The sequence below is a fragment of the Spermophilus citellus genome (genome assembly GCF_964194105.1).
Source record: "Spermophilus citellus genome assembly, chromosome: 1".
Classification (NCBI taxonomy): Eukaryota; Metazoa; Chordata; class Mammalia; order Rodentia; family Sciuridae; genus Spermophilus; species Spermophilus citellus.
In genome coordinates, this window is record NC_138182.1 from 251,515,383 (window position 1) to 251,542,958 (window position 27,576).

Genomic DNA, 27,576 nt, shown 5'->3' on the forward strand with positions numbered 1-27,576 from the left:
TCACGTTGTCAGTATGCATAAAGTCTGCATATACAAAGTCCAATTTATGATATAATAGCTATAAGGCTCACAGGCACCTTGCACAACTTTGTGGCAACCAAGAAAACATCAGGATGGCAGAATAGGTGATGCCCAAACCTCTGAGTATGAAATTCTGTAAAAACTTTTAGATACCATTGCCATATTTTAAATACTGTAAGCATAAATAATGTCATATCTTATGTTGTATATTAAATTCTCCTTTAAAAGCAAACTATTTCATATGATTGCACCAGCTAATATCTAAATGTCTAGAAAATTAGAAATCCGCAACATCTTTTGATTTGTTGAGGGGAGAAGCAACTCTTACTCCTCCATGGTTGGTTCAGGAGCCATGCTGAGGAGTTGAGAACTGTGCTGGTTTCTTCCCTGCTGTGTCCAGCTGAATTTGACTAGAAATGTACAGAACCAAAAATAGTTGTGCTTATGTATCATTTGGCAGGCAGTGTCCAATGCTTTGTATATTTTGTGCCTCTTCTAGATGTCATTACACATTAACAAAGAACAAAGAATAGGATCTTTACCAATGTGCCAGTGCATCCAGCCAAATAATGTCATGTTATTTGATCCCTGTTGTACTGACTGCAAAATATATTATACATACAGCCAGTCAGTAATAGCATATGTAATAAATGTGCAGACAGATTTCCATTTGTTTTCCTGTGGTCCTTCTCTGTGACCAAATCATAATCTTAATAATGAGAAAATATTGAACTGTTATTGATTCTAAAGATAGAACCCTTAAGGAATTCATTAATTACTAATTTCCTCTATGTGATGCATTTTCTCTCTTTTATGTGTTGAAAGACATACTGAATTTAATTCTAATGCAATCTGCAATGTGAGAGGTTGATTTTTATGCAGTTTTATAATGAACTTAGAGATATTTTGTGACAAGGTTATTTTTAACTCTTCATTTACACCAAGAAATGTTTATTTCTGATTATTGCAAATGATTTCAAGTATTGTAATGGTTGTATGTTTTCAAAATAATTATTTAAATTGGAAATCTTAAGACATTCAATCTAACTAAAATGCAGAATAAAACAATGAGGCTTGTTTGTTTATCTTCTGCTTAGAAAATTTTAAAAAGATTTATAATACTCAGTATTAACAGGAACTATCAAGAAATGGGCATTATTGGTAGAACAATAAATTTACATTTTATTGTAAATTTTATTGTAGAATTTTGTAGCATATTTTAAAAGTGCAAGCTATTTTACCCAAAAATTACAATTTTAGGAATTTATTTCCGGAAACTAAGCAGGTATGTATGTATACAAAGGAAAGGGATTTGTTGGTTACTTAAGATGGCAAAAATAAGCTGGATGCTGTGGTGCTCACCAGTAACCCTAGCTACTTGGGAGACTGAGGCAGGAGGATCGCAAGTTCAAAGCCAGCCTGGGCTACTTAGTAAAATCCTATCTTAAAATAAAAAGGGTTAGGAGTAGTAGAGCACTTACCTAGCATGTGTGAGGCTTTGGGTTCAATCCCCAGTACTGAAAAAAGAAAAGAAAAAATATGGCAAAAACAAAACTGGAAACCACCTAAGAGTCTTTGACTGGAGGATCAGTAACCTGACACATTGTACAGACAATAGAGTACAAATGCCTAGTATTAAATAGACGAGGTAGATCCATGTGAAAATATATGTCTATATGAAATATTTTTTAAAACTACTTAGTAGTTGAAAATGATCATCTCTGGAGTTGAGGGTCATGAGAAATTTCTGCTTTTACTCTCTATATTGCGTCATGTTTTAAATGAGCATGTATGCTTTTTAAATATTTATTTTTAGTTGTAGTTGGACACAATAACTTTATTTCACTTAAATTTATTTTTATGTGGTGCTGAGGATCGAAGCCAGGGTCTCTCACATATGAGGTGAGCACTCTACCGCTGAGCCACAACCCCAGCCTGTATGTATGCTTTTATACTGAAGCATTTTCTGTCATAAATGAAATTCTTAGGCAGGCTTGGTATGACATCAGCACCAGACTCTCTGCCCCTCAGACTCTGGTGCTTATTGTCCTGGTGGGGCAGGGAGCTGCCAATAAACTACTCTGTTCCCACATAGATTCTGCACCTCCATTGGGTCCACATACCTACCTCTATTATTTATCATTTCATCAGATTCTAGCAATATATCAAGGTCCAGACCCAAACCAAGAGGTTCACAGCAAATTCACTGATCTGAGAAACTCTGAATAATCAATTTCCAGAATTAATTTACACTTTGAATAAATTCAAAGCATTGCCAGCACTGCATCCCCTTGGCATTTCTTTACTCCCTGGTAATAATGATATTAGCATTTTACCCTTTGAACTGGAGTTGCAAGGAGTTATTTGACTTAACACACCCAGCAGCACCAGTTAATATTGTTGCGTCAATATCTGGACTTCCCAATCCCATTGACCCCCTAAATGCCTAAACAGGAGAATGTGAGTACAGCTCCAGCACATAATGTGATCCTCCTCAAAGAAAGCACCCATCTGTAGTCACACACCCATACTCATTAGTATTCATTTGACTTAATTTGAGCACCATGAAATTTACTAGATCAGTGATATTGATACCATGTATATAAAGTAGAGGCAGAGAGAAAGTTGACTCTATTATCTGATGATAAATGAAGTCTAGAATACTGGGTAGTGGTTACATAACAGGAGTATTCACGTGTAACATAGCTTAATGTCAGTGATAAAAGTATTCTGGAGATGACAGAAGGGTCCATTGTATGTGCAGAGGCCCTGTTTGTCTTGGAGAGCCATGTGTAAATACTGCTGGTCCCTCCTCCTGGTATTCCACAGTTGATTGCCAGTATATCTAACAATAGTCTCTCAGTGTTAGGCCTGGTTCCCCAGTAAACAGACTCTGATGTTTCCATAGATCCTAAACTGATTGGCACAGGCTGCTCTTGTCCAATCCAGTCTCCTCAAAAGTGACTTGGACCCCAGGCCCTTCCTTCTGGAAAAGGCCCTACCATTCTGAGGCTATCACACTTTGTACACCCTCTGCAAAACAGTGGGAAAAATCTGTTGCCTATGTGTATGTATCCTTGATAATCTCTTCATCTCAAGGTTCTTAATTACTTTCTGCAAAGCTTCATTTTCTAGGCCAGGTGACATATACACAGATTCCAGGGATTGGGAGGGAGAGATCTTTGGATTCAGATTGATGGCAGAATTTCAGGTCCTCATGCTCTTACAGAACCTTGCCATTCTCCATCTGTATCTCCTCCCTTTTAACTTGGCCAACGCTTGGATTGTAGCCTTGTGAGATCCTGAGCAGATGATCCACTGAGTCATACCTGGCTCTAGACCCATGGAAACTATGATATAATAAATGTATGTTGTTTAAGTTACTAAGTTTGTGCTAATTTGTTATACGGCAATGAATTGTTACTACAATTGGTAAAAATTCAAGTCATAAAGATGTTTATGCAGTGAAAAGATTTTTCTACCATGCCAGACCATCACCTTCCTCACAACAATCAATAACAAGAACTTGTACTAATTAGAGCAAATAAAATAAAGAGAGAAAAAACTTGTGCTTCATCATTCCAGAGATCTAATATGCCATCAAAAGCATTTATATCCATCTGCTTGTTGTATATATATATTTCACATGTAAATATACACATACACATGGGCAATCAATTTTTCCCATTGTTTTACAAGTTGTTTTTTTCACTTAAAGATGAGTAATCTGTCAATAGCTTTTTTTTTTTTAATGGTCATGTTGTAGTCCATTGTGAGAATGTAACAATTTATTTCTTCTGTATTGGTAAGTATGCAAGTAGTTTTTAATATTTTCTGTTAATGCTATAATGAGACTCTTATACTTGAATCTTTGCATACGTGTATCTGCATCTGTAGTATAAATTCCAGCAGTGAAACTCAAAGTATATCTTCATTTTAAAAGGATAGATATTGCCAAATTAACCTCCAAAGAATTTGCATCAATTTACATTCCTACTAACTGTGTGTAATACATGTATACACACATGTATTATGAAATGCTTTGATCTTTGCCACTTGGATGGGTAAAAAAAAGTTATTTTACTTGTACTTGTTTTTATTTGTACTTAAATTAATTTTAATAATGTTGTCCATTTAAAAAATATTCATAAGTGCTTATTATTTCTGTGAACTACCTATTTTTCTAATGAATCATTGGCCTCTTTCCTATTGACATATAAGATATTCTTATATAATAATATTTTGTCCATTTTCTTACAAAAGCCCCCCACATACACACACCTTTGCCATTAGTCTTTTATTGAGTTTTATTTTTTCAGTGATGATACAGGAGCAAAAAGGGGGGTGATCCCCTTCTGCACATCATGGTCTACACCCCTATATTAAATGGCAGGTTAACAAGAGAAAAAGCATAACAAATTTATTTGATCATGGTTTTTTATGACACAAGAACCTTCATATTGAAGACCTCAGAGACATGGTGTGAATTAGTCACTTTTATGCTTAGGTTCAGTAAATCATGGAGAAATATAATTGGACGGAAAGAGTCTGATCATGATAATAGAGTGAGAGGAGAAATACAGCCAGGCCTCTCTGTTCAGATCCTTCTTGGCCTGTCTGTGTAGCATTCCTTCCTCTCTGGTGTGGGATAGAACCCTTGCTGGAATGGGGTCTTAAGATCTACTATCAGACAAAGTAGGCCAGAATCTCTTCAATGGCCAGCTTCAAGACAGAAGGGCAACGGAAGACGAGTAGTATTTGTAGGTTATGGCTGTCTTGGGTGAGGGGTTGGTTTTCATGACTTACCACAGGGAGGAGTTGTTCTAGATCCATGGCTTGCCTTATGGGAGACTATGGGGCAAGAGACAGGGGGGGCAGGAAAAGGTCTGGAACTTAGCTTTGGGGACTACTCCTGAGCCCTTTACTTTGAGGTCAATTTCTGAGTCTGAACAATAGAATTCGACTTTTTTGTGTGGTCAAATATTTTATTCTTTCCTTGATGGCTTCTGAGTCTTATTTTATGCTAGAAAGTAAAATGTTTCCACATTCCCTTTGAGTAGTTAATTCTTTAAATATTTCATCCCTCAGAATTTAAGGCTTTAAGCTTTTATCTTTTTCCATGTAGGTACCCACTTCTTTCAAAATCATTTGATGAAAAATCCACAGTTTTTCCTAATATGATATGATAACTTAACAACATTATATTTACATAAACATCTTCTGGATTTATGCATTCAGTGGCACCCAATTGTAGTTACAGCAGACTTGTAATGGATTTTAGCATGCAGAAAAATTAGTTGCTCCTCAATGTTCTCTTTTGTCAGATTTTCATGGGGATGTTCTTTTTATTTCTATGAGCTGGAAGAACCATCCTCCTCTGATTTCCATTACTGACTGACCTTATTATGCAAGTCACCTAACTTCTGTGTCTCAGCATCCTAACAAAATGAATTGTGATATCAGAGTAAATTTGGGTTTTTCATGTATCTGAATCCTGAAAAAAAAAAAAGTTGGAGTGTAAGTTGGAAGGAAACTACATTGTTAACCAGGAATAAGAAATTCTGTGCTTAGGGAAATTCCCTGCCTTAGCTCCAGGTTCAAACTTAGTTCCTACTGATTAGTCCTACATTCTTTCCTCTCTGTTTACTTTGGCATTCCTGATGCCCAACCCCCATGGCACATTTAATTACAGAATGTAAACCGTAAAACACTGCACCGAAAGGCACCTCGCTCATGCTCTTAAAAGCCATCTCAGCCAGAAAAGTTTCCATCTTATTTCTAAAGAATACAGATTTCTGAGATGTATCACACACATGTGCACACACACGCACACACATTCACACACGCACACACATTCACACTTACTGCCCTTGACCCTATTTCAAACTTATAAATTATCTGGTGATATATACTTTTATAAATAATCCTCTTGCAATGTAATTTTTTTAAAAAAAATTTCAGTATGATGTAGAAAACAACTCCTTATGAAAAATGAAAGTTGAAAGTATCATTAGCAAGAGTATCAGTTGTAGCACTTTATGATCACACCCACAAGATTTTATTCATGTAATGGAGGACTGCTTATTTGAGATATTTATTATTCATGCAACCCACACTAACCATCTACTATTTGCTGAGCACTGAGATAGGTATTGGGTGTAATGATGAATACAGGATACAGATCTTGCCTTCACCCAGCCCAATCAATTGGAAGAAAGAAGCATGCCCAGAGATATTTATAGTATTAAAGATAAGTTAGCATATATATTAAAATGTGATTTGCAACAAATAAAAAACTCAGCAGACTGCCTCCACAGAACAGGTAATCAATAAAAATATATTAAATAATTAAACACATTTTTCTTGAAAAAAAATAAAAACCCCAACAACCTGATTTGTATGGGCCTGTCTTTTGAGAATTTACATTTCTAAGAATTTTTTGAAGAGAATATTGAGATGAGGGGACAAAGTGTATAGGAATCATTATCATGGCATAATAATAATAATAATAATAATAATAATAATAACAACAACAACAACAACCAGTATAGCTGAGTAGTTCAATGCGAGAGCACTAGTTCAGCATGCATGAGGCCCTGAGTCAGATCTGTGACCCTGCAATGAATGAATGAATGAATGAAACAATAGTAATAACCACCAGAAAAGGAAAAAAACCAAGCTACATAAATATTCAACGATTGGGAGAATCAAGAAAATAAACAATGACAAAACCATGTGATTGAATACTATGAAACCATTGAAAGAGAAAAATACACAGACATAGGTATGGAGAATTAGTCCTGATCTACCAATTGAAAAAAAAGTCACAAAACAAGAAGTGTTATGTGACTATTTTTCTAAAGATAAAATATACTTACAAATAAAAAATTTTGAAATGGTTTATATCCAAATGTAAAGAGTTGACATTTGATTGCATTTTGGGTTTAAATGATTAGAATGATGTTATATAAATGTTTATTTAATGATTTACAATATAAAGGGAGTATCTGGTTATAAATTATTCTTTAAATTTTTATATATCTTGCTAAAACACAATTATATATTAATGTAAGTACTTTTCTTTTTTTTGTTTTGTTTTTTTTTTTTTTTTTTTTTGTACCAGGGGTTGAACCCAGGGGAACTTTACCACTAAGCCACATCCTCAGGCCTTTTTACATTTTATTTTGATACAGAGTCTTGATAACTTGCTTAGGGCCTCACTAAATTGCTGAGGCTGGCTTTTGAATTTACAATCCTCCTGCCTCGGCCTCCTGAGCCACTGAGATTAAGGCATGCACCACCATGGTGGGGGGAGAGGGCTTTTTTTGTTGTTGTTGTTATTGTTTAGTAGGAACAAAAGTTTCCAAAACCCTAAAGTGTTGCTGTTACAGTAACAATGTTTCAATCGACATTTTTGGTTTTTTGCAAACAGAAAAGCAACACTTTCTATGCAGTTGGGCTTGAGCTGTCCCACATGACACTGATAGGAGGGGTCTTCTGCTCTCAAGGTCCAGCCAGAAGGCTTTAAAAGCAGTGTCAGGTAGCATAGGATGGGAAGCAGGGAGACACTGAGAGTCATGGGAGCTGTGCCTCAAAGAAGAGGGGCTTTTCTAGATGGGATGGTAAAGGCTGGGAAGATTATCCAGCAAACAGAAGGTCAGAGTCCTGGGAAGAGCAGCAAGATCAGGGATGCTGTGGATAGTGGCACATTTGGTGCACTGTGCAAAAGTACCTGCCTAGGAAAGAGTAGGGGTTGAAATGCAGGCTGGCCTTTGCTTGCCAAGTCGTACATCTCAGCTGCATCTTCCCTAAGGAAGGAATAAGCCCTCTCCACCCTCCTGCCGTTTCTTTATTATTAGAGGATAGGAATCTTTTGTTTCTATAAGCACATTTTGCCTGTTAAACTGTGGGTTCTGAGGCTCTGACCACGCAGAAAGGGACACCTTTTCCTATTTATAGAAGGTGCCCTGAGGGCTGTGAAGGCCACTATCCAACAAAGTCCTTTAATCCTGATTTGAGTCTCCCTGAGGATGGAAGAGCCCTGGCCTGTGCTCTTCAGAGCCATTTCAAAGTGTGAGACATGCTTTGCATAGTAAGAGCTATGGCTGCAGGACACATTAAACATATTGGAGGAAAAAAATCAGGTAACTTTTTCAGCTTAACAGCCTGAGAATATGTCAAAAGCCCTTCAAATCACCATTTCCTTTAACTTCACAATACTGCTTTTCAAAACTGATCCTAAAGAATAAGCGTAAAATTTAAATTATATATGTCCTTCATTGCAGAAGTTATCTATAAAACTGAAAATTTTCCACAATCTTAATGTTTGGTGTTAAAAACAGTCGGTTCAGTAAAGCACAGTACCTCTATATTTGGTATTATGAAATACTGAAGCGGGGCAAGAGTTAAAAGTCGTGTTTTAGAGCTGGTTCATTCCTGACTAGGTGAAATGCCCAACACACTGGGCTTCCTTAGATTGGCAACATCCACAAGTGATGCTTTGGTTTGCTGAAGTGTCTGCCGTCCCTGTAGACAGGTTCCATGTCCCTTTAGTTCAACCTTTGTCCCCAGTGTCTAGCACAGTGTTTTGCATATAGTAAACTTTTATCCATGTTTATTCAATGAATGAGTGACTAGATGTGCCCAGAAAGATGGCTGTAGAATATATACCAACAGATGGAGAAAGCTTATTATTATTATTATTATTATTATTATTATTATTATTATTTTAGTTGTAGATGGACACAATATCTTTATTTTATTAATTTATTTATTCTATGTGGTGCTTAGGATCAAACCCAGGACCTCATGCGTGGAGGCAAGTGCTCTACCATTGAGCTTTATAACCCCAGCCTGAGAAAGTTTATTTTTCACATTTCATAACCCACTTGAATCAAAGTGTGAAATATGATATGTCAAGAACTATGTAATGTTTTGAACAACCAACAACAAAAATTAAAAAAAAAAATAGGGCTAGGGATGTGGCTCAGAAAAAAAATAAAAAAAAATAAAAATTTTTACTTCTTTACACTTTTTTAAAAGTTCTAAATTTTCTACAATGAAATATAATTTTTTATTCAGGAGATAACAGCATACTCTTTTCTTAAATTGTAATTCAGCAGCCTGCCATAAATCATTGTTATGGTTTGGATAAGAGGTATCCCCTAAAAGCTCACATGTGAGACCTTGCAAGAAGGTTCAGAGCTCAGTTGGTAGAGTGTTTGCCTCACATTCACAAGGCCCTGGGTTCAGTCCCCAGCAACACACACACACACACACACACACACACACACACACACACACAAAATGTTCAAAAGAGAAATGATTGGTTTGGGTTGTGAAGTCTTAACCTCATCAGTGGATTAATCCCCTAATAGGGATTGACTGAGTGCTAACTGAAGTGGAAGGGTGTGGCTGGAGGAGATGGGAATTGGGGGCATGGCTTTGGGGTAGATATTTGTATCTGGCAAGTGAAGACCTCTCTCTCTGCTTTCTGATCCCTGTGTGAGCTGCTTCCCTCTGCCACATTATTCTACCATGTTGTTCCTGCCTCACCTCGAGCTGCAAGGAATGGAGCTCGCTGTATATGGATTGAGACCTCTGAAACCATAAGCCCCCAAATAATCCTTTCCTCCTTTACAGTTGTGCTGGTTGTGTCCTTTAGTCACAGCAGCAAGTAGCCAACTAAAACAAACATTTATAATCTAGTTTTTTAATGTGATACCTTTGTTTGACTCTGTCCTGCTTTAACGAATTCACTAACTATAAACTAGAACTTAAATATCACAAAAGTTAAAAGTTCTTTGTTCTCAGTACCAAAGGATTTATGGAAGGGGTTTATTAAACTGACATCATCTTAGGACATTTAAATGGTATGAGCTTGCAAATGGTGCATACATATACGAGTTGTCTTTCCTCATTTTAAAATGTAAATAACTACAACAAATTTATTCAGAGATGTTACAAATAAAAATATGGCCAAGTAGGCAAATACAAGCAAAAAGAACCATAGAATAAAAGGTAGAAATCAACTTCAAAACATTAAAGAGACAAATATTCAAAGCTAAAATTCACAATAAAATAACATAGGCACCTATGAAACAGTATGATGGGAACATTCATAAAGCAGAGAACAAGGCATATACTAGTTTTCAAGACAGATGGTCAAGGAAGTTTTACTGTCTTACTTTTATTTTGTGAAAGCTACTGTTTAGAAATCTTCTTCATCCTCCTAATTCAAACAGATCATTTTACCCAAATTACGGATGGCAGCAGATATTTTTATGAAAGGCTGAAGTCTCTGTATATACATATGTCTAGAGATACACATATAGAGATACATAAGTATATATAGATATAAATCCATACATACATATCCATAGGTATTAAATTGACATAATAGTGTACATATTTGTGGAGTACAGTGTGATGGTTCAATACTCATCTACACTGTATCAAATCAAAATAATTGGCATATCCATCACCTCAAACATTTATCATTTCTTTGGGTTGGGAATGTTCAAAACCCTTTCCCACTAGCTATTTTGAGACATAGAATTAATTGTCATCAATCATAGTCACTCTTCTGTGCTCTGTGACATCCTACCCAACTGCACCCCTATACCTGTTAGCCATCCTCTCTCCAGCCCCACTTTCCCCTATCCTTCCCAGGCTCTGGTAACCACTATTCTACTCTCCACTTCTATGAAGTCAACTTTTTAGTTTCCACGTGGTATTTGTGGTATTTGTCTTTCTATGTCTGATTTACTTCACGAAACCTAATGTCCTCCAGGATCATGCACATCATTTTACTTCTCTTTAAACTATTTGATTTTTTCCTGGTAAAGAAAAAAATATTTCCAAAAGATTGTTACATCCAGATGTTCTTAGGGACATTTCACAATGTAAATTATGAAGCCATATACATAGTTTTAGGTTGTCCTCAAAGTGTTTCCTTCTGTGTCTCTGTCCCCTAACTCTGCTCTAGGCCCTAATGTCACATATTTCCCAGTCTTCTTCTCATTTGTTTTATAGAAGCCCTAAGACCAGTTAAAGATATTTAAATAATCCCAGCAACCTAGGATGCTGAGGCAGGAGGATCGAAAATCAACTTAATGAGATCCTGTCTCAAAATAAAAAATAAAACGGGCTGGGGATGTGACTCAGTGGTAAAGCACCTCTGGGTTTAATCTTTGGTATCAATAATAATAATAAATTTAAATAATGGAAGTTCTGAATCAACCAGCTATAGTTTGGTTGTGGTCTGAATATCCTCCAAAGATCCACTGTTAATAAAGTCTTGGTCTCTGGGGTGCTGCTGGTTGTAAAGTGGCAGAAATTTGGGAGGTGGGTCCTAAATGTAAGTACCTAGGTTATTGGAGGTGTGCCCTGAAAAGGAGCTGTGGGATGCCAGTCTCTCCTCCATTTCTTGAATGGTGATATAAGCTTCTTACACACACACACACACACAAACACACACACACCCCTCCACCATAATGTTTCACAGTTGAGACCTGAAATACCAATGCCATGCCCTTGAACCTCCAAAACTCTTTACAAGTTAACTGTCTCAGGTATTTTGTTGTACTAACACAAAGCTGCCTAATATATGCCAGCCCTTTGGGGTCTCTTTCCTACTTAATGCTGGTCCATGCCTGCCTAGTGAGTACCCTTCTCACACACAGACATGTGTACCCCATAATCATAACTTGTACCACATTCTCTCCAGACAAAAGTCCCACGATTCAATTTTCCCCTCACCTTCATTAAAACTAATCTGCTCAGTATTCCTTTCATTCATATCTTGGTTCATAGGGTTATTTCATGGCTTAAAAACTTCTGCTTTTGGCTGTCAGTTTTTCTTTTTAACAAGAGGGTGACAATACCTGCCCCAAGGCTGTGATTCTAGTGATAGTAAGCTCATGTATCTACATTGCTATGCCCAACTGCCCTCCAGTAGCCCCTATTCACCATCTCACTCCAAAGCCCTCAGGAAGTAGTGTGTGTGTGTGTGTGTGTGTGTGTGTGTGTGTGTGTGAGAGAGAGAGAGAGAGAGAGAGAGAGAGAGAGAGAGAGAGAAATGCTGGTGACTCAAAAGCAGCCCCTATACTACACATATTCCTCGATTCTGTCCCCAATGCCTTCTTCCCAGCAGGGCCACAGTGGCATTTCATAGCAGAAGAAACACACAACAATGAAAGAGAAGTCAATCGATCAAATAAAGAAGCAAATGAGAGGTATACCCTGGAGTGCAGGGGGTCTGTCGAATCCTAGGCTCATCATCCTTGTCAGTCCCCTGTTAAATCTGTGTAAATTTTGTCCTGTTGGATTAATAGCGACTCCTATTATCCAATAATCACCTTTAATTTCATTCTAAAGCAGCAGTGCCCAATGTAGATATGTGATCTACATGTGTGATTTAAAATATTCTGGGTTTAGATTGCATATATAGTTGTCTTAGTCCATTTTGTGCTGCTATGGCAGAACACCTAAGACTGGGTAATTTAATGAACAGAATTTCTTCAGTAGCATTATAGAGCTGGGTAGTGCCAAGTCAAGGTGTTGACAGGTTCAGCCTCTCTTTCCCAGATGGTGCCTTATTGCTTCATCCTTGGGAGAGGAGCGATGCTGTGTCCTCACTCGACAGAAGAGACCCAACCCATCCTCTTTCTTGGGGTGTTTTTCCATTCAGAAGGCTCCACCCTCATGACCTAAACACCTCCCAACCTCTCAACACTGTTGCAAGGAGGACTAAGTTTCCACACGAGTTTCAGAAGAAACAAAAATATCAGAACCATTGCAGTAATTTTAAAATGTAAAGAAGAAACTGGTGAATTGATTTTAAAAGTATATTTTATTTAACCCAATATGTCCAAAAATATTACATATAATCAATATATAAATTATTAATGAGATAATTTATCTTATTTTTACATATTCAGTCTTTAAAATCTGATAGGTACTTTACACCTATGATACATCTGAATTTGAGTTAGCCACATTTCAGGGGCTCAAGAGCCATAGGTAGACTAGTGGAACAGCACAGTTCTAGAGGAAGCATGGTATAACTTTCAAGGTCATCCAGACTGACCTGCTACTTATAGAAAAGTATTATATTTCCTGGGATTTTACAACTAAGTATATAGATGAGGCAGTGTTAGAACATGTGGCTTCATGAAGCTGATACGCAGGAAAGCTGGTCTAGAACCATGATCCTGTGCTGCCTTGAGGCTCTTTTCTACACGTGCTGTCCTGTACCTGCCTCAGCCTTCTCAGAAATCAGCTAGAAGCTTCACTGGAAACAAACTGGCTGTGAACCAAGACAGAGGGAGGCAGAATTTTTCCATATCTTTCCACAGAGATAACTTTTTTATGACTTGTTACCCTTGTCCCCAGAAACTCCTGGTCTCAAGCTACTAAAAACCAATTCCTTGTAGGCAAGTGGTTCTCAACAGAAGTGTCCATCAGAATCAGCTATGGAGATTTTATAAAATTCAAATGGCTGGTACCCTACCTCAGAATCTGATTTATAGGTGTACACATGGGAAGGGCACTCACGTAGATTGCTATTTTTTTTAATGGTTCCCAAATGATTCTGATGCATATTCACAATTTACAGGGATCTTGCCAAATGCCAGATGGCCACTAATGTCCTCTGACCCCCAGGCAATGTGAACACACATTATGTTGGGAGCTTGACAATTCAGGCACCTAGTCCTGTAAGAAAAGAAACATGGCAACAGATGCCCTGAGCACCTCCCAGGGCGGGGCTACCTGGCTTACCGGCTCTTTCTCTGCACCTGAGGACACCTTTAGCTTTATTTCCTGATCTCACAGCCTCTCCTACAGTGCTGTCCCAGCCAGTGGATCAGGGAGAAATGCAGCAGACAGGACTCACCCTCATGACCTTGGCTGTCTGTGTCGCTCTTAGAAACTCTGAAGGTGAGTGGCGGCCCCCAGCCACTTGGGCCTCTGGTGAGAGGTAGGTGCCTCCCAAAGTGGTAATGGAAGGAGTGAGGTGAGGCAGGTATCTCTGTCTCTTCAGGCAGGAATTTTTCAATGATTTCTGATCGTCTATGAGAGAATGGCATAGGTTTAAAATCTAGATCTCCAAGAAATTTCAGTACGAAACCTCATTTTAACAGGAATATAAGGAATCTGCCACCTGGAGGATGACTCCTTCCCTGTGGGTACAGCTTAGAGCTGTGGTTCCCTTTCTGACAACAGTGTCTCAGGGAATATTTCTAGTTAGAGGTTGAAGTGAAGACACGACTGTTCATCTGTCTCCCTCCTTGCCCCCACCTGAAAAACTGTCTGAATACAAGTGTTCCTAGAGGAAAAGACAGATTGAATTGCTCAGTCAGGGTTAGGTAAGCTGTTCGTTTCCTGAGCCAAGTTAGCCCTGTGAATACTAAAAACTGAAACTTCACTCTTACCTTAAAAAGGGGAAGAAGGAGGAAGGAAATTGAACCATGCAAATTACATCAAAGAGAATTTAAGTTGCGAGTTGCTAGCATAAATATGGGAATTGTAACTGCCTTTGGACTAGGGTAGCATTCACTACATTATTTAGGAAACCCTAAGTATATTGGAACTTGATACTTAGCTGATGTCTCTTTTCCAGTTGTCTTTTCTTAAACTTTACCCTGAACAGATTCTCTGAATCTACAGCAGAGGTGGAATATAAATTGTGTTTGGTCTGCTTTTTATAAAGCTGAGCCAACATTTTAAAACAGATTTCACATGCATGCACAAGTATATACATACACACATAATAAATTTAGAGCTTCTCCTTAAAAATCAGATAAGGGCTGTAGCTCAGTGGTAGGGCATTTGCCTAGCATGAACAGGGCTCTGGGTTCCAACCCTAGCACAGGAAAAAAAAGAAAAGAAAAAGACAGAAAATAAAAGAAATATCAGATCTGGGAACAATAGTTCCACATACCCTGGAAGAACAGTAAGAGGTTCTGTCCTTTTCCCCCCTGAATACCTCTGTCCCTCTCCTCCATGTCACATTAACTGCCTGGTCCCTGTGGGCCTTTGTTTAGGGTCTTCAATATAATTCATCAACATGCCAGGCTTAAATAAATACACAGAGAAAATAACCTGGATACTCTCTTGATTTCTATCAATATATTTTATCAAAATGAACAAAAGTTTGTCATTTTGTTTCCATAACATTTTTTCAGAGGAATTGACCATTGAAATATTAGATCTTTCACGGTTTCTCAAAGGTCTATCTGAACAGGTTTTACTCCTAGTTTTGGCAACTCCACCAACTCCTTTTTTTTCCCACTGAGGCTATGGAATGTAGATGTGCTCCATTCCAGCTTCCATATCTCTTTCCAGCTGTCCCCACAGTGGCCTTCCCACAGGAAAGGGAGACAGGCCACAGCAGGCAGAGGGGAATGAGGGAGGCTCTGCCTTACCCAGAACCAAGCCTCACAAGGGCCTGAGTCCTGGTGGGGGTAGTGGGGGAGCAGGGAGCAGACATCAAGATGCAGATGTGTTTAAAGGTACAACAGGTGTTGACAGTGAGTTTCAGTCTTGGTGCTTACCTAAGGCAGTTTGGAACACAGGAAAATCACATTGTCTGAGAAGTGTCAACGTCTGCCTTTGAAATATATGTAATGCCAGGTTAAAATACAGATAGGTCTAAGAACAGTTTCAGAACTGAGAGAGGGAACACCACCGACCTCCTTAGCAAACTTTCATTCAAGTGTGTGTGTGTGTGTGTGTGTGTGTGTGTGTACACGTGTGCACATGCCAGGTCCCCTGTTGGTGGCACTAAGTGATTCAGGTTCCAGGGAGGGGGTGGAAGACCAGGTAAGGAGGGGTAGCGGGACATGAGGGACACTCAGCAGCCCAGGGAAGGAGATTGGTGGCTGTGATAGTTATTGCAAGTTGGAAGTCAGGATAAGGAAATGACCTGTGTCAGTGTGGGACTTTGGAGAACACATTTTATTCTTTTAGGCAGAAAGCTGTTCCATGATCTTAATGGTGTCTTAAAAGGCTATCTTATGATGCTTCAGTAATTGGCATTCCCAAAGTGTTCTGCACCAATCAGTCAGGAAGCCATTGACTTTATTCATAATTAAAAGCCTTGTATTCTAGCCAAAGGGAGGGTACACTCCACATCTGCTGATGTGGTTGTTGGCCCTGAGAACTCAATACTGACTCCATAAACATGTTTATCATCCAATTTCAGTGGCCCTGAGCCAGATGATTTAAATCTACAATCTAGGTTTTATAGAACTGCCTGTTTTTCTTGTACATGAAGACAAAGTCTCCAATTTTGTCCAGCAGATGTAAGTTGGGCGATTTTGCTTCATTCAGTCCCGAATTGTCTTCCTACTAACAACCTACTTTCTCAAAGCTATTAGAATATCTCCTGAATCACACGGATACTTGCTTGAGGCTTGCTGCTGGCATCCTAAAAGAAAATCAAATCTCTGACTTGTCACAGACATTCACTAGGGAGGGTTACCATGAATATACATTTGTGCTTAAAAGTTGTTTTGCATAGTTCACTTCTCCAGCACTGTTTCCTCAGAGATCTGACAGGATCAACTAATAATCTGCCTTCCTTCAGTTTCTCTCCAGTCATGCCCTTCCATCTTGCATTTCCTGAATCCTATGTCATTGCTAGGTTAAGTATCTCTATTTTTGCTCCACAAGTCAATCGTATCTATAATATAGCTCTGGATGTTTTTTAAATGTCCTTTTCTATGTCTGGAAAAGCAGTGTAATGCAATAGAAATTTTCTCAAATATGAGTATGTATGGGCCCCCTTTAAGAGAAGCCTCCTCTTCACTCTCAATGTTGACTTTTGAATTATTTTACTTGATGTATAGCATAAAACCAGGATAAGTCTCTTGTGCAATTATAAATCTCTTCTGCAGCTATAAAAGCAAAATTTATAATTTAAATCAAAACACAACTAAAAGGTGAGATTTCAATATAATGACATTAGTTCGACACAACAGTTAGGGTATGGCTGAAATTGAAATCACTATTTCAAATGTGACTATGGCCCAATGCTTGGGAGCAGATTTTGAGCTTGAGTCCAATGTGTACCCCACCAGGTACAGAGCCAGAAGTGCTTGTTCTACCTTCTCCTTTTTCTGTTTGAACCATGATGATGTAATTTGGCTGTCCCTTAGCATGAGTGCATTGTGAAGTTCACTGTTCTTTTCGGACTGGCCTGAGACAGTTATAGTAGTATGGCACTTGTAACTACACCATCGTGAACATAAGGCAATCTTCAAATGTCCTCAAAGTGCACTCTTGAGCCAATCCTCCAGGAGATCCAGAGCATATCTGTTTAAAGATTATCATTGAGATGATATATTGAAAATTTGAAATTGCCAGAAAAGTTCTTGGATAGAGAGAATAGTTCTTTAGGGTCCCTACCAGAGGTTTATAAAACCCCATTTGAGAAGTGCTGGTGTATGGGAAAATTGTAGGCTTTTGATTCCAAAAGAGTAAGTTAGAATTTTACCCACATAGATTTGAGAAAGTACCTAATCTCTCTGAGCTCTAGTTTCCTTATCTGTAAAACAGGAAGAAAAATGCCTCTCTTACCTAGTCAGTCTCATGATTAAATGAGATAATGCGTACAAGTGTCTAGACATAATAGGTTCTCAATGAATGTTAGTTCCCTCCCACAAGATTCTATTTCTTGCTAGTTTTTAAAATTAAGATAACCAAAAAAGTTTGGTTGGGGTGCATCTCAGTGGTAGAGCATATTCTTAACATGATCCAGGCCCTGGGTTCAATTCCCAGCACCAAAAGTAAAAATATAATTTTCCCATTTCTTGTCTACTATTTGTCTGCTGTTCTAAGCACTTGAATGTATAAACTCAGACAGTCTTTATAACAGCCTCATGAGATAGGTGCTACTACCATCTCCATATTATGGATAAAAGAACTGAAACAGAATTAAATATGTAAGTTAACTCACCCAAGGTCAGCTAAAAATTGACAGAGCCAGGATTTAAACTTGGTTGTTTGCCTCTACATGCTTAAGTAGTATTCTGTAAAGCCTCTGAGGATGTCTTTGGCACAGAATTATCCAACCCTTTTAAATACCACCCCTTGACCCCTCTAGTGTCTATGCTGTAAGAATGAAGAGTGAAGAGGAGGTTTCTCTTTATCTTAAGTTAAAAGAAACCCTCCACCCATTCTCCATTTCCCGAGCATTATTCCAGGGTTCCAGAAAGTATCTTGGAGGACTTCATTTGGGCATAGCCATTTCATACATCATGGATTGGTGAGGCCTACTGTCCACTCAGTGACAGCGGTGAGCACCTCTGTTGGCATCCACAGCATGATGTGGCTGCACTAAGGTATGAAGTCCACCCAAATGGGCAGATGTGTTTCCAATCAACTAATTCTGAACATTATGTGGATTTATTTATTGCCCTCTTAAAACTGCACCCATAGCCATGAGACACGGCCCTCAGCTGAGTAAATCCTTTCTCCAACAATGGCACGCACACTTCTTGACTGTGTTTCTGTGTGGCTGTGTTTCATGTGATGGTGCTTTTCACTCCACTATTAGGATCCCAGGGGCTGTCTCAACTGCAGCTCTGGGAATCACACTTTGAGTAACAAGATACTGTACAATACATCCAAATAAGAGAGGAAGCTGTGTCACCTCTCCACAGTAACAGAATCCTTTTCTTAAAATCCAGAACCTCACTTTTGTATCACAAATGTGGTTGCGTGGTGCTTCAGTGTTGGTCTTAACAGGTTTGGAGCATGGAGACATCTTTAGAGCCCTCTAGTGACCAAAATAGGATCTCAGAACTAGAACAGGGACCAGAATTTCTGGCACAGCACTCATCCACTTAATAATGGAATTTTATGCTGGAAACAATAATGACAATATCCCAAACCAACAGAATCAATAGAAATAAAACCATAAGAGTAAGACAAACAGTAATGATTTTAATCAGATATGATTAATATTTAATATTTTTAGCTAAAAATATTAAATTGACAAACAATTTATCATATTGAGATGACTCCTAATTGTTTGAATATGGAAGGATGGTGTTATTGAAAACACTCTGTGATTTTAGAAAATCACCTTGCCCCAAAACTGAGAAACTTCTTTAAAAAATAAAATATTTTAATTATATTAAAAGCCTTTAAAAAATATAAAATGAAACATTAATATAAAACTATTTTATGTTTCTCAATTCAAGAAACACTTACTACTAAGCCAGGCACTGTGCTATGTGGTGGGATCCAAAGATGCCTGTGGGGTAGTCAAGGCAGTCAGATGTAATTAAAGATTTAACTGTATAGGAAAGCAGAGTGTGGTGGGACCACAGACTCAAATGGGAAAAGGAAAGATTGGAAGAAGATAAATGTAAGCTCAGTAGTCCAGAAGCTAACTCACATGCTCCTGAAGAGTAGTTGGAACAGGGATGGAGAGAAGACAGATCAAAGAAATGTCAAGGGATTTGTAGCTGGATACAAGGAGTGCAGGAGGAAGATGGAATGATCCATGGGTTTCTGACTTAGGTAATGGTACAGGGTGATTACATGAGATGAGAAAAGGAAAAGGGAAGTAGATTAAAAGGATAGGAGATGAAATCTTCAGTAAGGATGATTGTGGGATATCCAAGTACATTTTCAAGGCAGTTAGATATGTGGCAGAATATTTGAGTAGAGGTTGGCAAATGATTTGTAGATACTGACTAGTAGTGATTTAAAGTAATAGAACATGGGGTTAGAAATGATGGTGGAATGTGATGGACATTATTATAATGTACATGTATGAAGATGCGAATTTGTGTAAATATACTTTGTATACAGAGATATGAAAAATTGTGCTCTATATGTGCAATAAGAATTGTACTGCATTCCGCTGTCATATATAAATAAAAAATTAATTAACAATAAAGCAAGAGAAGATGTAGAAAGAAAAGAGCATATGTTAGGCATGGAACTTTGAGAATGATAAGTATTTGGGACAGAGCAAAGGAGAAGGCGTTCAAGAGACAGAGAAAATAATTTCTCAGTATTGGGAGAATTAGGAGAGACTAGTAAACAAGGTTTATGGAAATTTTCAAGGAAGGAATGGGTAACTGTCAAATGAAGTAGGAAAGTCCAGTAAGATAAGGCTAGAAGGCTGTCTTCTCATTATAAGCACCCCAGGACAGGTACAATGAGGGCAGAAAATAAATACCGCTGATATTTTACTAATGTGACAATCTTCTTTTTTTTTTTTTTTCTGCCGTACTGGAGGTTAATCCCAGGAACTCTCAACCACTGAGTACATTTCCAGCCCTTATTTTATTTTGAGACAGGGTCTCACTAAGTTGCTGAGGCTGGCCTTGAATCTGCAATCCTCCTACCTCAGATTCCTGAGTTGCTGGGATTATAGACATATGCCATAATGCTCAGTTCATTTAGTCTTTTTGTTGTTGTTGTTGTTGTTTTAATTTTCTTTTTTTTTCTTTTTTTTATTGGTTGTTCACAACATTACAAAGCTCTTGACATATCATATTTCATACATTAGATTGAAGTGGGTTATGAACCCCCAATTTTACCCCAAATGCAGATTGCAGAATCACGCCGGTTACACATCCACAATTTTACATAATGCCCTATTAGTAATTGTTGTATTCTGCTACCTTTCCTATCCCCTACTATCCCCCCTCCCCTCCCCTCCCATCTTCTCTCTCTACCCCATCTACTTCATTTAGCCTTTAATGTTGTTCAAGTTAGTGGTTTCCTTATTGACTTTCTGCCTACATGATTTATCCACTATTGAAAGTGGACTAAAATAAAGTTAATATGACCCTTTTATCAGTATGCAATGAACTTCTTTGTTGCAACAGTTTTTTACTTTTTTTGATAGACATTTAGACATTCTCTGCTATTTTTTATAGTAAACAGCTGTGCACTTGTCTTTATAACTTGTGTGAATCTGTATTCCAGAAGTATAATTACATGAGCCAATAGGATTGCATCCTAAGCATTTAATTACAAATCTGTCTCCTCTACTACAGCCTCTTGAAAATAGGAACATATTATTTATTTTTGTATCACCCCAGCGACTAGTTTTTGCCTAAAACATTTTAACTGCTCAATAAACATTTTTCAAATAATAGATGAATAAGTGATTTAGTGAATGGTAACCAAAAATTTTGATAACTAGAAAGTGACATAGATATTTTACATTTCGTAGCCAACTCCTTTTCTTCTCCAAAACTGTAAGTAGGCCAGATGTTTACCTGTGGATAAGACATAGATAGAGAACCTGTTCTCCCAAGGACTCACATTGCTTAGAGCTAACACTGAGAAGTTGTTGGGTGGAGGTTCCAACCTGGGAGACACATTCAGGATCCTGGCAGTGGAAGATGCAAGATGCAGTTGGGAGAGTAGACATTCTTTATCCAGAGCCAGCAGCAGCCCCCACACTCCAGCTTCAGTCCCATTTTTGCCCCAGTTTCATTTTGCTAATTTTTCAGGTCCATTTAGCCCCCTGAGCCATTTCCATGTGCTTTTTTTTTTTTTTTTTTTTTTTTTTAATGCAGGCCAGACAAAGAAGGCACATTGCCAACTGGTTACATTAGTGGGTGTGTGCTCACAAGTAAATGTTTATGACCTCGAGAGTGTGTGTATATATATACTGAATCAGGGTGTTCATGACTTTGACTACACACTGAGAACATAGCCTGCTGAAATCCTCAACAAGGGAGCCTAAATATAGTCATCTTGGGCCTTCCCAATTAAAAGAGGTGTTTCTTTTAATCCCCAATTCAAGAACGAACTTCTGTCCTGTAAGAGGCTACCACCTGCAGTCACTTTTGACTGTAATTTATAATTTATTTTAGTCACTACCCAATTGGTAGAATGGGATGCATGGGAGAATACTGTGTTACATGGCATATAGGAGTTTGCAAATACATATTTTAGTTTGGGAATCATATTTCTTTTCATATTTATACTATAAATACCTTACATTTAGATGATAAAATCTCCTTCTAGCCTCACCTTCTGCTCTACTCACTCTCCACTTTAATCCATCTTGCTTATAGCTACACTCTCCCTTTCTCAAACTTTGAATCCCCTTTTTACAAAAGCCAAGCCTCCTTATGCTGACATTCGTAGCCTCAGTTATGTGGCCTCACCTCAGTGTCTTTTGAACCCCATATCCCATCACTCACCTTTCTAGCTACTCAATTTAGGAAACATAGTCTATTTTAGTCCATACCCTAAATGTGCCTTGGGCTTTTCTGCCTCAGAACCCTTAACCACACATTTCCCTTAGTCTGCACAAGTCTCCCATTTTTCTTCACCCTTCCAAATCCTTTAACATTCTTTCATCCTTCCCTTTTTGGAAACTCAGAATGTTCCAGGGATCCATGTGGTCTCTCTCTTCCAAACTGCATCGTGTGGGACACCATTAACTTCACTTTTTATCTCTGATCAAGTCAGCCTGCAACCCCTGTTGGCTACAGCTTTTTTCATCTCCTTCACTCGATTTGTCCTTTTGCCTAAATTTATTTTTTATCTCCCACAAATGCAGTTTAAGTTCCAGAAGCTAGAGCTGCATCCTGTCCCTGTTTGAGTTCATGAAGCCCTGTTTGCCCTTGCTTGAGAGGATTAATTAACTTGCTTGAGAGAATTAAAGACTGTATGGAATCTTTAAGATGAGAACTGTGTCAGGGTTCTGTGAACCGTAAGATGTGATATTTCCTTTCTTTTCTTCTTCTAGCCATACTTCCCATTGCTTCCAGCTGTTGCACTGAGGTTTCACATCACATTTCCAGAAGACTTCTGGAAAGGGTGAATTCATGTCGAATCCAGAGAGCTGATGGGGACTGTGACTTGGCAGCTGTCATGTGAGTGAAACAGTCAGCAGGGTTATCTTCATGCTGATTATTTTCCTGGCCAATTAACAATAGATTGAAAGGCTTTGCTTGATATGTTGCACTTAAATATCCTTCCAAACAAAGGAAGAGTAAATATTCTGTCCTTTTAGCGCCAGGCTCCCTGGAGTAAATGCATAGTCTTTCTGTACAGGAATGTCCTCAGCCTTATACTGGAACTCCAGCTTAGCTCTTTCTGCTATAGTGCTGGGCTAGGGCTCAATGCCCTTTGTGGCCAGAAAATATTCACGGCTTTCCTCAGCAAAATGAGAGATTCTGAACAATAAAACAAAACAGCAAACAAAAGGCAATTCTGTTATGTATCATGGCTTTAACTGTATCTGAGCTGCTGTTATTTTCACTCTCCAAATAAGGAGTGTACTTATAAGGTTCAGAAAGCAGTGTGGCAATGTCTGTACCTGTCGCAAGTGCTGCCATGTGCTCCAGTTACAAATGTCCTTTTCTATTTTTGTTTTGTTGTTTTTCTTTTTCTTTTCTTTAATGGTACTGTGAACCCAGTGCCTTGGCATATTAGGCAGATACTCACCACTGAGCTACATCTCCAGCCTCTGCTCTGGTTTTTATTCTAGGGTGGGGCATTGGCTCATGTGAACCCTCCTCCTGCTCCTACCCTTCCTATCCCACCATGGCTCAATTATTAAAAACTTTAGATGTATCTGTACTTAACTTCAAAGCCTCTGAAGAGGCTTTGAAACCTGAACGACATTGGTATTTAGCAAATCTGAGTTCTGACAAGAATGCTTGGAGGAAGGCATACATTATATCGATGTCACATTCAGGAGAAAGCTTTGATTGGAGGGGCATGTTCACCTGACATCTTACAGCTAGGGAATGGCAGAAATGTGTACCTAGATCTCTTGGTTCAGAACACTACATATCTCCAAAGTCACTCAAAAAGAATAGTGGGACTAATCATAAATGATTCTCCCAAACTCCATTGCATTCAGGTGTGGGGCATCTCCCCGATACTCTAGATTTCACATCATCTGTGGCTTTAGGTAATGCTAGTGAGCCATTTGGTATCCCTTTCTTTGGACTATAAATATCTGCATTACTTATGCTTGAACTCCTGAGTCACTCAGGAACATCCTTATTTCATCAAGTCCAATAAATATTTATTGATCAGCAATTATGTACTAAGTATCATTCCATGTGCTGGGGATGCAACAGTGACACTGTGGGCTCTGCCCTCCTTGAGTCTCTGGGAGACAATGTGTCCAGCTGGGTTCTGCAGACCATCTCCAATGATTTGAATAATCTATGGATTGCAGATATGTTTTTCCCCTTTTAGAGGAATCTATTCACTATCCAACTTTAAGAGACACTACTCTGAGACAAAGTTTCTTAACAGGTGAAGAGTTTGTAAAATATGTATTAATCATTTTTCTTCAGGTCATGGGGCTATGACCTCCTGGGAATTGTGTATAAACCTCTGAACATGCTTCTGGGCAGAAGATCCATAGGTTTTATTAGATTATTAATAGGATCTGAGATCTAATAAAGTTAAAAACTATACTTGGGATCAAAATTTGGGGAGGAGACAATTATTAGTACAAACTTTTAATAAGCATCAGTGTCTTTGTGGGAGAAGCGAGAGGACAGAGAACTCTCCAGCACTTTCTCAATTCCACCATTGCTTAGCTCCATCAGCTCAGATGATTTAGTCACTGGGAGTCAACAGAACCTGGAGTAATCCTGGAAATAATGCATAGTAATGAGGTGCATTCTGAGAGGTGCTTCAAGTTCCCAACTTGTCTGAAAAATCTCTTTAGTATTGCTTGGCCAAGATTCCCTCAGTCTTTAATCTTAATAGCTACTGTTGGTAATAGTAGGAGAGTGAAAAATTCATGGGTGATTCACAGTCCATGCTCTAGTTAATTGGAATCATCTGGATGTTTTTGTAGGGTTCACACAGGAACTAAATCTGCCTGAGGCACTGCTCTGGCTGCCCTCAGAAACACCATTTTCAGCTGCTCTCAATTTCACCTCCCTCTCTGGTATTCAGCATCTTGGACCAAAGGAGCTGTGAGGACTTTTACAAGGGACTCCAGGAAGGCTTAGAGAATCCAGAGGAAGTTCCTGTGGTTTTAAGACTAAAAGACGGGGAATTGCCAGAGCACCCCATTGGTAACAGAATTTTCAGAGATGTTTTCTTTGGGAGAAGCAGGTATCAGAGATCTGAAAGGCATAAGAACAAAAATAACGTCAATCTCATTTTGATAAGGAAAAGTAGAAAAGAAAGATGAGTCTACTTAAAAAAATACTTTTTTTAGTTGTTGATAGACCTTATTATATTTATTTATTTATTTGTTTGTATGTGGTGCTGAGAATCGAACCCAGTGCCTCATACACGCTAGGCAAGCACTATACCACTGAGCTACAACCCCAGCCTGAGTCTACCTTTTTAAAAGAATTAGATTTTAATTCAAAGGTTCGATTCTCAGCATTGAATATAAATAAATAAATAAAATAAAGGTCCACGAAATGAGCAAACACTTCTTCCTAAATAAAATTATTTCATTAATCTAAATAAATATATATAATCTCTCTATATATTTATATACTTATTTATATATATGTATATATTTGTATATGAGGAACATGCCTGGACTGTTCCTCCCTGAAGGGCCAAAACTTCAGTAGGAGTCATGAGACCAGAACTCAAATCAAAGACAGTGAAATAAGTGCCACCAGAGAGGTAACTCTCACCATGAAGACTCACAGGGAAGAGAAATCAGGGTATATAGCTGAGAGGACCCAGGAAACCCTTGCAGAGAAGAACGTGTTTGAGATGGATGCTGAGAATGGGTTGGTTTTGTTGGGTGAAGCTTGGTCAGGGAAGAAAATTGTTTTCCCGATTCTTTTTTCTCCTTTCCCCCTGCTCCTGCTCCCCATCTTCTTCCTTCTCTTTATTTTTCCTTCTTTCTTTTCTCCTCCTCCTCTTCCTCGTTATCCTCACCCAATTCCTCCTCTTCTTCTTTTAAGGCTCCTTGCAGCTGTCTGAGGACCACAGACAGCAGTGTGCACACAGTCAGGATGTAAGCTTGTGGTCCTCGGTTTTAGGATCCAGTCCCTGAGATTACAGTCCCCCAAAGTGGGGGCTGCTTACGAGCCACTAACTGTTTGTCCATTTGTACTTTCTGTTAGTGATGACTTTTCTTCCCTTCTTGGCAGCCTTCACATCAAACGCAGGAGAATCTGCGTCAGCCCACACAATCACACCATTAAGCAGTGGATGAGAGCACAAGCAGCCAAGAAAAATGGCAAAGGCAAAGTCTGCCAGAAGAAACAGCACCAGAGGAATGGCAAAGTGGTGCACGGGGGTAAACAGGAAGCACGTGGCCTCTGAACTCCTCTTCAGAGAGTTTGCAGATGTTTCCACATAGGGGATTCCTCAAGGCGCTTGGCTGTGGTTGGTTATAAATTTATCATCTGAATTTTTCTTATGGAAAGCATACAATACAAAACAAAATGTTGTTCTTTTTGTAAATGAACCACTGCATGGTATGGAAAGGTAGCCAATAATACACTAACCAAAAAAAATGAAATGAAAATTTAACACTCATCTTCATATGACATGTGAAGAGGAGCATACAGATATAATTTCTACAACTTTTTTATTATAAAGTTTTCTTAACCTACAGAGTAGTTGAAAGAATGTACAAGGAACACCTGTATAACCTTCACCTAGATTAATCATTGTTAATATGTTACCACACTTGGTTTCTCTCTGTTCTTTCTTTGTTTATGTATATATGAAATGTTATATATTATGTATGATAAGTATGTAACTTTTTGCTAAATCATTTAAAAAGAAGTTGCAAACATCATAATGCTTGTTTTAGTCCATATTCCTGTTACTGTAATAAAATACTTGAGACCACGTAATGTCTAAAGAATTTTAAAAAGTTTATTTGGCTTAGGATTCTGGAGACCAGGAACTCTGACAATACCTCTTAGTATCTGGAAGACTTTTTTGCTGCATTATACTCTAATTACCTCCCAAAGACCTCGCCTGATATTTATCAGCACATAAATTTAGGCATCAAATTTCCAACACATGAACTTTTGGGGGACACATTTAAATCATAGCTATCCTCCACTCCTAATTTCTTTTTAATATTATAACTTGGCATCCACATGAATAAAGATATATCCTATTTTAAAAAATTAAATTATTAGTTTTTATATGAAAAATTAATAATTTCATCATATTTATGAGTATGCACATGAATATATATATGCACATGAATATGTATACATATATATACACATATATATGTATATATATAAATATATTCCATATTCAAATTTCCCATGATCATTTAATGTAGTTATTTTTTAAAACCAGGAATCAATTAAGCTTCAAAAGTTTCACATACTGCAATTAATTGTTGTTGTTGTTATTATTATTGTCTTTCAATCTAAGGAAATCCCTCTTTTTTTGTCCCCCTTTATTTCTTCATGGCATAGAGTTTTTTTTTTTTTTTTTTTTTTTTTGGTACTGAGTATTGAACCCAGGAGTGCTCCATCTCTGAGCTACATTCTCAGCCCTTTTTATTTTATTTTGAGACAGGATCTCACTAAATTGCTGAGGCTGACCCCAAACTTGTGACCTCTTGCCTCAGCCTCTTCTGGGATT

At 38.1% G+C, this 27,576-nt stretch overlaps 1 protein-coding gene across 1 annotated transcript; it reads left to right on the forward strand.

The window, feature by feature from the left end:
* Window positions 1-13,898: 13,898 nt before the first annotated feature.
* On the forward strand, window positions 13,899-26,283 carry CCL28 (C-C motif chemokine ligand 28; the record flags this gene model as incomplete). The annotated part of the gene is made up of 3 exons (XM_081304642.1): window positions 13,899-13,962; window positions 22,760-22,886; window positions 26,109-26,283. 3 exons carry the CDS (start codon window positions 13,899-13,901, stop codon window positions 26,281-26,283), a joined length of 366 nt encoding a protein of 121 aa, XP_081160768.1.
* Window positions 26,284-27,576: the final 1,293 nt, after the last annotated feature.